The sequence below is a fragment of the Hesperophylax consimilis genome, chromosome 21, assembly GCF_061612785.1.
Source record: "Hesperophylax consimilis isolate HC1 chromosome 21, BYU_Hcon_1.0, whole genome shotgun sequence".
Taxonomy (NCBI): domain Eukaryota; kingdom Metazoa; phylum Arthropoda; class Insecta; order Trichoptera; family Limnephilidae; genus Hesperophylax; species Hesperophylax consimilis.
The window spans coordinates 22923638-22938085 of record NC_142856.1 but is presented as its reverse complement, the minus strand read 5'-3'; the positions used below and the strand labels follow the sequence as shown (position 1 = coordinate 22938085).

The window sequence follows — 14448 nt, the reverse complement described above, 5'->3', positions numbered from 1 at the left end:
AGTGAGTGAGCACAAGAAAGACAAACACCATGCTAAATGTAATACAGTCGATTCCACTTTGTTGATACACTGATTTATCGGGACAGCCTATTATTTGGGACAAACGAAGTGTGAGGAAACTGATTTTTTAACCTTTTTAGCCCCGCACCTCAGGACTCTCTTTTTGTGGTTGCTGAAAGGAAGCTACATTTATTTTTAAAACAATTCTTGACCCTCTAGTTTCCCTGCAAGCAAAAGTGAAATAATAAGGAAAGACAACAATATTTACAGGAGTAAGTATGATTAAAACAAAAGAAAATGTACAAGCCCCGTATCGAGGGCAGTTTGACCCACAATCACAGGGCAGTCCCGGCGAGAATGAGCGTGGCGAGCGGCCTGGCCACAACCACCCCAATACCCGCGTCCCTTAGCCGGTTTCCTAAGAGTACCCTCGAAGAAGTGTTGGTGGGTGGGGAGGGAGATAATCCTAAAGCCCAAGAGAATGAAGTGAGCCTCGGGTCTCTGAAGTGGGCCTCGAGTGGGTAATTTCAAACAGGGATGCACCGCTCTACGGGAGTTTCGGTTCGTGGGCAGTAATTCAGTAGACTTCGATCTGTTCGTCAACGTAAAACTTTTTGTTAAACTACTTTATTTGAGTTATATAGGTCGACCGGTTTTGGTTGCACTCAACCTTCTTCAGGACAATGGAAATATAATCTAAATTATTTTGGGATTAGGTACCCTCGAATATTATAATAAATATTTAAGTGAATTTTTTGCTTCTCAATTGGCAGGCGACCGGGCCTCGCATTGGTTCCATACTGAACTCCTTCTCCACCATGTCACTGGGCTTTGCGCTGGCCTTCTACTTTTCGTGGAAGCTGACGCTTGTGTCCGCCTCCGTGCTGCCCGTGGTGCTGGGGGCCGTCTTCCTGGAGTCCTACTTCAGCGCTGGAGTCAGTAAAGGGGAGAAGGGCTTCATAGAGGCTTCTTCAAGAATAGCCACTGAGGCTATCACTAATATTAAGACCGTCGCCAGTTTATGTGAGAATCTTATTTGGCTATTTACTTCTTCTTGTGTTATGATGTTTAACCCATTGGCCTCCGAATTGTTTGGCTAAAAAATTGTCCTTCACATCCGAATTAATTTTGTACCAAAAGTTTTAAGTGCAGTGGTGTACTAAATCTTACATAACTTTTAAACTAAACATGCAAACGAAACAATCTTTTTTAATTTACTTGTGCATTGAATCAAGGTATGTAAAAAATATATGCATTGCTTAAAAAAAATAATAATATGATTAAACGAGGATATGAAAATTTTTTTTTTTCAAAAACCAATTTTTTTTCTTCATTTTTTTATAATTGGATTAAGAAAAGTTGTACATTAATCATAATTATAACCATAATATATATTTTTTGCAATTTGAGCTCTTGTTAGCCGCCCACCATGCGTTTTACGAATAAGCTTGTCGATTCCCGAACCACACGCCATTTTGAAAAAATTCAATGAAGCTGAAATATAACAAAATTTCAATCGTAAATATCAGGAAAAAATTGTACCAACGGAGTCCTGCCAATTGCTACGAAATAAATGCTTAATTATCTACAGAGCGATTGGCATTTAAAATTTTGAACACAGATGTCAATAATATATCCCTTTTTCGTTTTTAAGCCGACAGACATCAGACCCGCCGGGACGGCGTCGTTTGATTTTAAGACACATCGCCGTATACACGCCGGGACGGCGTCGTTTGAGGCCAATGGGTTAAGATATATTTTGGTGACTGGGAATATCGAGGGTGTTTTTCGCACTTGAGCAAAGAAAGAGGGTTCATCAACGAAATTTTGGCTAATTTATCAACTAAAATGTATATTATCTATAGTATATATAAAAAATAAGGAAAAAGTTCCCCTTATATATATATATATATATATTGACCTCTTCCCGTAGTATGTTGATCCAGTAAGAAGTTGTTAGACTATGTTGATCCACCTTTAACACCATATAACTTGGCTATTGTGGAATACATCTGAATGAATTGACAACAGTGGTACAATAATTATCAATGTTGCCAGTTTGCCAGAAAAACCATTTGATATACTGTTCATAAAATTTTCTAAATTTGTATGGAAATCGGATGCATAATTTATGTTGATCTACCTAAATTGGCATACTTATGTTGATCTCATATATATTGATCTATTCCCGTAGTATATTGATCCAGGTAAGAAGTTATTGGACAAAGTTGATCTGTGTCCCTATATATGGTTTTACTAAATGAACCAATCAAGAGCAATCGGTGGACTGTTCATCACAAGGTTTTATCTGATTCCGTAATCTTTTGTGATATTGAACTCAAAGTATTAGTCTCTAGAGTCGGATATCGCATGAAATGACTGTGAGATGGTACCGTTTCAAATCAAAATGACGTGTTCATTCGACTGTTTGTTGCTTGAATTGTTTATAAGAAATGTATGCGTATTTAGATTGAAACGAAACTTTCGCAAAAATCAAATCCATTAAAAAAATACCTACTGCGTGGCGGGCCGGATCGAAAGAGACTGGTTGAGGGATACCTTTTGACCATCAAAATCCAAAATGGCGGCAAAAGGCATAATGTTATATGGGAAATATTGAACTTGCATCTATTACCATCTCTCCTGATTACGCTTCGTGACTTAGTAGGGGTTGCCGGGTTCTTGGTTATAATGGGTAATTAATGGATGATTGGACGAGGTTGGAGCTAAGAAAAAACTGTCCAAAGAAGCGAAGCTAGCAGTCCACAATGGAGTGCTGGTACCTACCCTAATATATGGAAGTGAGGCATGGAACTGGCAGAAGAAGGCTGAAAGTAGACTGAATACTGTAGAAATGAGATCCCTGAGGCATATGTACGGTAAAATCATGTATGACGAAATGTGCGTATGCTGTGTCTATTCTACAGATATTTTATTAGAGCCTGTTAAAAGGAGCTAGCAGCATTGATCCCCAGTGCACCGTGCACGTGCTTGATACTCGACAACTCGACGGACACGAGCGGATTGATGTTATCGATACATATATGAACGGGTCGTTTCTCCGACTCGTTTTATCGTAAGTCGGCTCGTATGTGGAACGAGCTATCGGCATCTGTTTTTCTTCCTCAATATAATCCGGGCCTCTTTAAGACCCGCATTAATAAATTCATTCCTACAGACCCTATCTTAATCCGCCCCATAACGCTGCCCAACTGGGTGGAGACATAGTTTCTATGTATTTAACGTATAAAGACAAGGGCACTCTTGTGAGAGGTGTCACATAAAAAAGTCATACCTCCGAATTTGAATATAGAGACATACAAAATGATCTATATTATAAGCAATGAATCCACCCATCTTTTATCAATTATCACATTATTTTAGAATTTAAAAAAACTCGTAAGCTTAATAATCGCAGAACTCAACTCAACTTCAAATATTAATATTCTGTATAAACGATTGTTACATCTTACCGGAGATGACCAGATAAATCATCAAAATGATAATTCATCACATCTTTAAAAAGTTATGTAAAGTCATGGAAAGTGATGAAACAAAAAAATTATTAACTGGGTTAAGTAGGTTAGGTTCGGTTAGGTTTAAATTTTTTATTCATCGTTTCTAATGACTTTACATCACTTTTTAAAGGTGTGTTGAATTGTCACTGTGTTGAGTTATCATGGAACCCTTACCGGAAATGTTTATATTTTAAAGTTCTCTAAATAAAATGAAATGCTCTTAAAAGAAACATCTCATATTTAATATTATACAACAATATGACCGGAAGTCGGCATCTTTCTTTGAAATAAATAAATCATAAACTAAAAAACAGCTACAAGGTGGTTACAAATGCAATTATATTTAATCAATTTGTTCGATTATATTTTATATGAAGTTTTTTTTACAGTGGGCCAAATGAATTCTATATTTGGCCAATTGAACCAATTCAACCAAAGTTGTCCAATTTTAATAACTTCGACGAGGAAAAGAAGTTTTTTAATTAGTTGAATAATAATTTTTCAAAATTTCAATTATGTTTAACGTAATACACTATCTGGCATCAAGAAAATCAGTCTAGTCACGAACCGTAACTATTTAGTGTAATAAAATAAAAAAATAAAATTATGTTTATATCATAATTTGCTTTAATCTCAATAAAAAAGAAGGAAAAAAGTTTTTTTTTTATGAATGAGATAAAACTTTCCCCCAAACAACGTGTATATTTAACTAACTAACTAATTAACGATCACGCCGTTTCCCCGCAGGGGTAGACAGAGAGGACGGACCGCCAAACAACTCGGTCTTGGCACACACTTCTTGCCTCATTCACATTCATACATCGTCTCATAATACTCTTCTATTATTCTGACTCTTGACATGACCCGACTCGAGTATCTGATTCACTTGATCGTGCCATGTCTTCCTCGGGCTTCCCCGACTTCTGCTACCATTCACATTTGCATCATATATCCTCTTTACACACTCCTATCTTCGCTCATTCGCTCTACATGCCCAAACCATCTAAGCGTCCCTTTCTTAATCTTACTCATTACGCTTACATCAGCCTTGCACTCTTTGCGGATCTCCACATTCCTCACACGATCAAACATGGTTTAACCACACATACGCCTCAGGGATCTCATTTATGAATTAAAATTCAAATAGCAACTTCACATTAGGAACGAGAGGACAACGAACAAATAAGTACATTGACTAAGTGTTAGGGACGGACATGCACTTGAGCAAGACTTGGGAGCTGTATTCACAGAAACTTTAAAAAAAAAACTGACGTTTAGTTGTAGTACTGGGTCAATTGTACTGGTATCCCCCGAAAACATAAAAACATAAACAATATAAACTAATTTTTGAAAAGAAAGACAAACATTCCCGGGTTAAGAATAACCTGGCAATATTTGAAAATCTCCTATTACCACCACAGTCAGCTGAAAATGTTGCTTGTGTTGTGATGGGGGACTTAGCCAGCCCAGGAATTGAACACACTATGCCTGGGTGGGACCCAAACGCGATGTCAACTCGGCCACCGACCGGTCTAAAATATGGCAGAAATCGCTCCAGTGGATAAATAATAAAATGTAGTTTATAGGCACTTTATAAAAAAAAATCGTCTAAAGAAACAGAAAATTTTTTAAAACAGTAATAAATAAAATACATTCTGGAATCGTTAATGAGTCGTTATGAAATATTTAGCCGTGTTAAGTAATCAATAGTATCGCGGTGGCAAAACGTGGAATTCCATAGCCGTTTTTAATTTATTAAAAATATTTATGATATCAAAGACAAAACAATTAAATGTATTCTAATCAGGGTGTCGTTATATCCCGGCCGGCGGCTAGAGACTTAGAGTATTATTACTTTAAGGCCTGAGTCCGCAGGTGCATTATCTTAACAACGAAGAGTAGGTCTGATCAAATTCACAATACAGTATTATTTTATTAACGAAATTAGTTTTCATACAGAGAATATCCAAAAAAACGTTTTTAGTGTATAAAAACATATCGGCTTCTTTGTCTGGATGTGGTGTGATTTCATTTGTATTTTTTTATGAAACATTAATATGAATCATCGAGGAATTATCAAAATTTAAATAAAAAAATATTGAAGTGTTTTACGCTCTCCTCTAGCTGGTATTAGTATAGCACTGCACGTGTCATCCATAAACTGTGAAACAAATCAGCCTCTCGTTGGGTGGTCATTTTAAATGAATGTTATTCACAGACACTATTTCTGTTTTCATTTAAAAAAAAAAAAATGAATATCACACCAGAGTCCCTGGAGCCAGTGAGACTATGGCATCCCAAATCGGGGTTGTCGTGAGACTGAGGATATTGTGAACCTCGAAGGAGATGACGAGGAGGAAGTTGGGATAGTACCTGGCTATTCAGATCTGGTTGTCAAACACTAATTGTAAAATAGTACAAATTAATTTTAGTAAAATTTATTTCAGCCCGCGACCTTCGGATTGCTAGTCGATAGCCTTACCCCTCGATAACAGAGGCCGTCATTTAGGTACGTTTTAAATTATGTTTTACATTTGAAAGTAGACGTTTATCACAATTTGGGAGGAGGGTATGTGTACCACGGCCCCGGGAACCATTTATTGGATAACCCACACTTCTGCCATAGGTCTCCCCAAGTTGTTTGATATGTTTGGTGACTTATCAGGAGTGCCCGATTTTATGGGATGAGGTATGTGAGGGGCTTGGCGGCGGATGCGCCTGCCTAATAACTGCGTGGTGGGCCGGATCGATTAGTCCTCTTTCAACGCATCGCCTTGCAACGCAGTAGGAGAGTTAGATTCTTATGTATATCACTCAAACACACTGAACCCCAGATTACTACCCACCCATCAAACCTATTTACTTCCCAGAACTCACTCTCCTTCCTTTCCTTCAAAATTCCCCCAACACAGCATTCACAAAGATGACATAGGCCCTGAGGGTTACGATTTTCCTCAGGGCCTCCTGTGTGGAAATGATGTAAAAAATATAAGAAATAAACAACAATCTCGCTAAAGGTTGGCCGTGACCTATGGTAGGGGTGTTGGTTATCTAATAAATGGTTCCCGGGGCGGCGGTACACATAATTGTAATAGTTCTCGAGGGCTCTGATGTACAGACATTATGGCTCCTGTTGATTGACGAACATATACTAAAACATCGTTGGTTGGAATCGGTGCTTGAAATGACTTTAGCCATGTTTAATAAACAACAAATTTAAATAAATTTATAGCAATTTTAATTTAAAATTTGAAATTATTAAATTCTCACCAATCTAATCGCCGCAATTTTAATAGGCACATATTATGGATATTACGCTTTGTTTCAACTTAATCATTACAAGAAACTTAGGTCGGTAGAGATGGTAAAAGATACATTAAAATAAAATTTTATTCAATCAAAGTTCAAAATTTCTCTTATAAAATAACCCAGACAAACCTCACCCCATGAACCCGGGCACCCCTGCTAAGTCACGAAACGTAGTAAATGATGTATTAAATTTACAATTTTTGTTTAATCAAGTTCAAAAGATTTTTTTAGCATGGATTTGATGTTTGCGAAAGTTTTTCAATATAAATACTCGTGAGGCAGTCTATCCTCTTTAAGTACAAAGTCATTTTCATAGAATATGGATGTTCTAACACAATCTAAAAAGTACCACAACGCGCGCGAAATCTGCGGTTTTCAATTTACAACGCATGCAAGCCGTCAAGTTTGTCAGAAATATATAGATCAACAAAATAAATCGTGTAAAATGTATATGCGACCGAAAAATGGGCGTGGCTTACAGCTAAATCTCGATGACACAAGTTGATCTATAGGGATTTACATATGTATGCCAGCTTGGGTAATGGATCAACATATCCGAGGTGGATCAACAAATGCAAACGGATCAACATATACCTGGCGTACCTTCGCGCAAGATCAACATAGTACGAGAGGGGATAAATATATATATATATATATATATATATATATCCTATGTAGTATAGTATAACACACATTTTGATAATATCGACATTCTTAACAATAACTTTCAAAAATATTCAGAAATATTGAACCGATGAAATGCGTACAATCACTAATTGTTGAAGCATGAGTATTGAGTATAGAATGTAACAAGAGCATCTCCTATCCTATTCCTATATTCCTCTTGCCTTTACCTTCTTATTTGTTATAAGGCAAAATAAAAGTCCTATCTTTAACCAACATTAGCATGAAACTTTTTTGGCTTTACCTTGATTAACCTCGTATATTATAAGGAAGATACGAGGTCGGGCGGGCGGGCGGCGTAGATTTGATTTGTATACAAACCTACAGTTTTATTCCAAGACTGAATTTTGCACACTTGATCTTCAACACAAGGGGAAGGTCACTGTCCACTGTTTACATTAGATTTCAAAAAAATATACAAATCTATTTGTCTCTTACAAAGTAAAATAAAATACCATAAATAAGAGGATAGGTTAGGTTTGTTGTTTGTTGGTTTGTTTGTTTGTTATTCATTTTTCTTCAATGTTCTGTTTCTTCATGGAACCCGTCTGTTTGATAGGTCAGGAGCGTGCGGTCCAGGAACGCTACGACTTGGAGATGAGGCGCGTATCATCAGCGGCCCAGAAGAAGGTGCGCATGCGAGGGTTTGTTTTCTCGCTGGGGCAGACGGCGCCCATCCTGGGCTACGCCGTGTCACTGTCCTACGGCGGGCTCATGGTTGCCAACAGGGAGATTCATTACGAGGATGTCATCATGTTAGTTAGTGTTTTATTTACATGCACACTAGCTAACCATCTAACTGACCATCACTACAGGGGTAGAGGAGAGGATAGATCTTTAACAAGATCGTTGATGTGCAACAAAAACAGTGTGAGTGACGGCACAGATCCTTGTGGCATCCTTCATTGATTTTGTGCACAGAGAAAGAAGAGCCGCCTACTACGGTTTGAATTGTTCTTTCCTTAAGAAAGTCCGCAATCCAACTATGCAGGGTTGGATGGATTCCATAAAATAGTTGCCGACAAGTTTACAAAATTTCATCTATGGTGGTAGTCTCCAAGATACTTGAATCGTTGAGTATCAGATAATTGCATATCCCTGTGGAAGAAGGGCTTTCCTCTGCCCATATATCAGTCAAATACATTTTTTTTTTTTAAATTATAATTTCTCATCTGACTTTTTTTCTTGCAGAGTATCAGAGGCTCTCATTTTTGGATCATGGATGCTGGGCCAAGCGCTGGCATACGCGCCCAACGTCAACATGGCCGTGGTGGCGGCCAAAAACATGTTTGCCCTTTTGGACCGGGAGCCACTCATCACATCATCTCCCGATGCCAAACCTTTGAAAGGATGGGTAAAGACAAACACATTTACAATTTAAAGATCATCAAATCCAGAACATAGAGGCCCGGATTATACGAAGGAGAAAAAAAGGATGCCGTTAGCTCGTTCCACAAACGAGCTGTTAAAAACGAGTCGAAGAAGCGGTCCGTTCTCATGAAGCTAACATCAACCTTAAACGAGTGTTCAGCTCGTGTAATGAATTCACGACCTTATGACAGCGAACCTTACGATGCGGACCAAGGATGAAGGTGGCCCACCACCACCTTTTCTCCCATTTCCTCTTCCTTACGGACACTCAGATCGCTGAGCCCCCAGACACCTCCTATAAGTGCTCAGGCTATCATCAGGAAAGCCTTTTCAGGCCAAAGGGTAGTATCTACTTTTACTGCCATGCTGATATCAGCACGTAGTATAACATATAGTTACAAGAAGGCTATAATGACATGCCTCAATAATAATTATAATTAGCATAATACTTTCTACATGGGTTCTATATAATTTAAATAGCGAATTTTACTTCATTAAAAGCCCGTATGGGCGTATAATAATTAATTTTCGGGAAATCGACAAGTTTACATCATTTTGTACATAAGTATTGTATAGCTAAAATAAAACCAATTATGGATTTCCTCCTTGTGACTTTACCTCTACTGAGAGAGCATAATATGGAAAAAGTAAATTATATTTGTGAGAAAGGAAAATGCGTTATAAACAATGTTTGAATGAGTATTATGCGATAACGGTTAAACTTATGCTCATAACCGAGATTTTGCCCCCGATTACCTGATTTTTTTAAAATTTTTTTGTGTAAAATACGTTTTGCTGAAATCTGGCACATAGCCGTATTTGCAAGCACATTGACGATACATAATCTTGTTGTTCTCTGTAATATCAGAAGCTCTTAGAATATTACTAGTGCCATCTGTGTTTATATCACACAAAGGAAGCAACTGACCTAGCCAACCAACAAAAGTGAAATAGAAAAAAAAAAATTGCTGTGTATCGAATTCTTTTCTCAATTACTTTTAATAGGTTTGTTTCAAGAACATTACTATAGTTGCACATAAGACTGCAATGGAAGGAACGAAAAACATTAGTGAATTAATTAATTACACAGAAATCAAACTGAAATATATGTACATACTATCATTGACCACGTTTCAGATTGACTTGCCAAAAGAAATTGCTTTTAAATAAATAAACATTTCGGAGTCAATTATTCACCCCCTAAAAAGTGTAAACTAAAATAATGTTTTACTGAGTTTTATTAAATTATTTTGTTTATCAATATCCATGTATTTGTTGCAGAAAGCCGACGGGGATATAGTGTACGACTCGGTACAGTTTTGCTACCCGAATCGTCCCGAAACAGCTGTGCTGCAGGAGCTGTCACTGACGGTGGTGCGGGGACACACTGTGGCGCTGGTGGGGCCCTCTGGCTGCGGCAAGTCCACTTGCATACAGCTGCTACAGAGGCTGTATGACCCCATCCGAGGGGACATTGTGAGTTTATTTGGCAACACTTATATTTATTCAATCAAAGAGATTTGGTTACAAAAAGTCTGCAAGGTAATGGAGTATCGAGAGGCCAAAACTGCAACAAATTTAGTAAAAAGAACTGTAAGGATGCAGCACGACATAACTTCGAGGTGACCGTAACTCTTTCAGGGTGTTAGCTCCAATACTATTCATAGTTCATCCTTGAATCATTGCAGTGACATATAAAAAAATCAAGTTTCATTTCCCCAAGTCCCCAAGATTGGTGGACTGCACTTCTTTCGCATCGGCATATTGCCCGCCATTGGGGTGGCTAAAACTTTCCCACATACTTGGGTAGTCACAATTCATCATTTGGTGTAATATGGGGTGCAATACAGTGTACAGTAAGAATCCTTCTCAATTATGCACAGATGATGTCACAAATAAAAATTAGTACCCTGATGGGTTAATGACACAGATTTGTTCTGACGCAAGGGATTTTCCTGAATGAACTAATATTTGAATGTCACCCTGCTTTAAATAAGTTTCAACTCTTGGTGGAAGTTTCAAGACTTAACAACAAAGCTGTCAAAAATAATGCCACTGAATATTGTTTGCTACATATTTTTTGCTGTGAATGGCTCTTGATAAAAAGTACACAATCTTCACAACAAAACATGGTGTATTTATTTCCTAGAATACAGAATAACACAAGAAGTGCCTTGTGGGCGTGTTTCGTGATCCAAATATTTACCTAATCTTATTTAAATTTCCAATACAAAACTGTGTTTGCGAAATTCAACGAGACGGAAATCTACGATGTCAGCAGAGTCTAAATGAGATGGAGCGCTGTGATATTGGGCTAAATGGAACATTTGTTTCCATTCAAATTTGTATGGAAGGCACTACTTCTAGTTTTATTCTTTATTCTATGATTTATTTAGATTAAAACTCTTACAATTAGGACGGCCTTGGGGCCAAAGCCTATCTGTTAGGCTTTCAAAATTACTGTGATTCTCGAACTTCATGGTTCTCCATACCTTGGTACCTATCATGGAGGGTCGACCCTATATACTACTGTTGTGTTCGCACAAACAGTTCTCTAACTCGTGGAAGGAGATTATGAATAATAGGTTCTTTGTGGTAGATCAGAGATTTATTAATACTTTGCGTATTACAATGGTGACTCGATAGTCGACTTAACTAGAAGCTGGCTAATTGAAATCTGAAACAGTAAGTTTGTCTGGGAGCATTCTCACCTGGCCCTGGCGACTACTGGTTACTGGCTGCCATCTTGCGGACTTCGACGCAAGCTCTATGCACTGCCCTCTATGAGTGCATCTGTGAAGCTCTTATTTCCCAACAACTACCAACATCTGTCGGATATTTTTTTAAACCTATAAGATCGTCTACACTAGAGCCATCTATGTCCTGTAGCTCGAACTATCACAAATCCCTAAAAGAGCCCGAACTGCCGTGACTTTCAATACCAATTATTCTAACCTTCAATTAATTTTCACGGCAGTACCTGGACACTCAGAACATAGTATCGGACATCCCGCTGAAAGAGCTGCGCTCGCAGCTTGGCCTGGTGGGGCAGGAGCCCGTACTGTTTGACCGCACCATTGAAGCTAACATTCGCTACGGGGACAACAGCCGCGAGGTTTCCATGCAAGAAGTCATTGAGGCAGCCACCAGCGCCAATATACACGGCTTCATCATCGGACTCCCGCTGGTATAAGCTTTTTATTACATATTTTCATGTTTTTAATATAGAGGTCTAACTCTTTAGAACATGCCCTAGTTCCACTATTCCGGTGGAACTACGACATGCCTAATTGGGGTATGTTGTGAGGATGAACGATAGAGAGAAGAGAAGGAGGTGGTCACCAAACACGGCTACAGCCATATCAAGCAGTATTTCGATTCGGGATGGTGGTCTTTAACCAGGATAATAGTGTTAGAGATCTTTGCCGATTTGAAAGAAAAACAGTGCCACCAATTGCATAAAACCTTTCTACTCCTAGGTGTAGATAGAATTAGAGTGCATTCAATTATTATTTTTTTCTTTTTCTTTATCAATTTTTTTTATTCCCTATTAATATATTTGTTTTTATAATATACAAATAAATAAATGTATGTAACAAAAAATTGATTAAAAACAAAATTACCAGAAATGAGTGAAATTTGACCTTAATTCGAGCTGTAACCAGTTAGTGACAAAACAGAATAGGATTCAGGAATACTTTGTTGTTTGTTCTGTTTTGTCAATGTTCTATTTTGTCATGCAACCATTTCGGGCACACGAAAAATTCTATCGGTTTATCTGTCTGCTTTTGTGAGAAATTCACCATTCTGTTGTCTGCCCTAGGGCTACTCTACACGCCTGGGCCCCCAGGGCGCGCAGCTGTCCGGAGGCCAGAAGCAGAGGATCGCCATCGCCCGGGCGCTTGTCAGAGACCCTCGAGTCCTGTTGCTAGATGAGGCCACCTCCGCCCTGGACGCACAGAGCGAGAAGGTAACATAACCTAACCTCAAACTTTACATAGCCTTACAGACCCTCGAGTCCTGCTGCTGGACACGGCCATCTCCGCAGTGGATGCACAGAGAGAGAAGGTAACTTAACCTAACATTCATATAGGTTCGCACTATAGTCCCAACTGGTCTCAACTCTCCGAATCCATCAAAACAGTTCAATTTGGACAGAAAGTTGCAAAAATGTCTAATATTTTAAAATTTGGTTAAATATTAGTATTTATTTTAATTATTGTACCACAGATTAATTAACCAAAATTAAATGTATCTACTGTTTTGGAAATTTCATTCAATCGAACCATTCTTGTTCTGCTGCTGTGGTAGAACACCTGTTCTGCCGTATGGTATCTTGAATAAGTTGTGGTGACAATTACTTTATTCACAATTGCAGCTTGTGCAAGAAGCATTGGACAAAGCCAGCGTCGGTCGCACCTGCATCACAATAGCGCACCGCCTGAACACCATCCGCAATGCAGACCTCATCTGCGTGCTGGACAGTGGCAGTATTGCGGAGGCAGGCAGCCACGAGGAGCTTATGGAGCGGGGCGGCATCTACCGCAAGCTCTATCTGCAGGAGCAGAAGCATCAAGGATAGGACTTTACTCTTATTATTGCATTGGCCACAATCCTACATTCAAGGTGATTAATCGACATTCGCAACAAGGTTTCCAGAAGGTTTGGGCTGTTAATGAAACTGTAGTTACTGTAAAGGCTCAATTAGAGGCTCTATTATCCTAGATTAGAGACTTATAGCTCGCCTCAGAGTTCAAATCCATGTGATGCATGAATCACAGGTACTTACCATGCATTCTCATACAAAGATAGCTTAGAAACCTTTATGGATTTGTTCCAGTAATTCTTATGTAGTTTTGCTGGTATATATGAGGCCCAAACAGCAGAAGCATACTATAGTTTTGATAGTAATATATAAACTAGATTTCTCATAAATTTGCGACAAACATTTTCTTTTAAATCTGTCAGGTCACACTTCTAGAGATTATCTGTTCGGTGATTGGTAGGATTATTTAGGCGTACTGCTCATAGTTCCACTGTAACCTATCCCTCTTTATTCCTAAATGACCCGTGTGACTGAAAGAGAGGTTACAACAGAGTCAGCAGCAGGATTGTCAAATATTATAGTTAAGGTAGAACTGCTAAAGATCGCCATTTTCACACTAAAAATGATTAAAAAAGGTCAAAAATTATGTACTTTTCAGACACATTATTAAAAAGTCAATGGAAGCATAAATATCATACATCTATCTGTTTTAATTATTGATTATTGTTGTAAATAAAATACCTTTTCAATATGTACAAAATTGTTTATTTAATTTAACATACTTGCAGATCTTATTAAAAATGCAAAATATTGCTTAGAAAATTTGCCATGCGAATAAAAAAATTATACACAAATATCATTTTATAAAATGGACGAAATATAAATAAAAAAATTATCTTTAGAACTGTTTATAAAATATCAACAACATTCCGAACTTCTAAAGTTCTAATAACGACACTTAAAACTTTTGAAAGTATTATTGCTTTAAGCTTAAAAAAATACTAGAAATTCAACATCAAT

At 37.9% G+C, this 14448-nt stretch overlaps 1 protein-coding gene across 1 annotated transcript in view; it reads left to right on the top strand.

The window, feature by feature from the left end:
- Mdr49 (Multi drug resistance 49) overlaps positions 1 to 14192 on the top strand; it is a 42050-nt gene extending 27858 nt beyond the window's left edge. Inside the window, exons 17-23 of the mRNA XM_089644460.1 lie at positions 774 to 1023; positions 8071 to 8266; positions 8703 to 8865; positions 10164 to 10358; positions 11860 to 12069; positions 12706 to 12852; positions 13261 to 14192. Of these exons, the coding sequence (XP_089500586.1) occupies positions 774 to 1023; positions 8071 to 8266; positions 8703 to 8865; positions 10164 to 10358; positions 11860 to 12069; positions 12706 to 12852; positions 13261 to 13464 (1365 nt within the window). The 3' untranslated portion in view covers positions 13465 to 14192. The remainder of the gene's footprint in view (positions 1 to 773; positions 1024 to 8070; positions 8267 to 8702; positions 8866 to 10163; positions 10359 to 11859; positions 12070 to 12705; positions 12853 to 13260) is intronic.
- Positions 14193 to 14448: the final 256 nt, after the last annotated feature.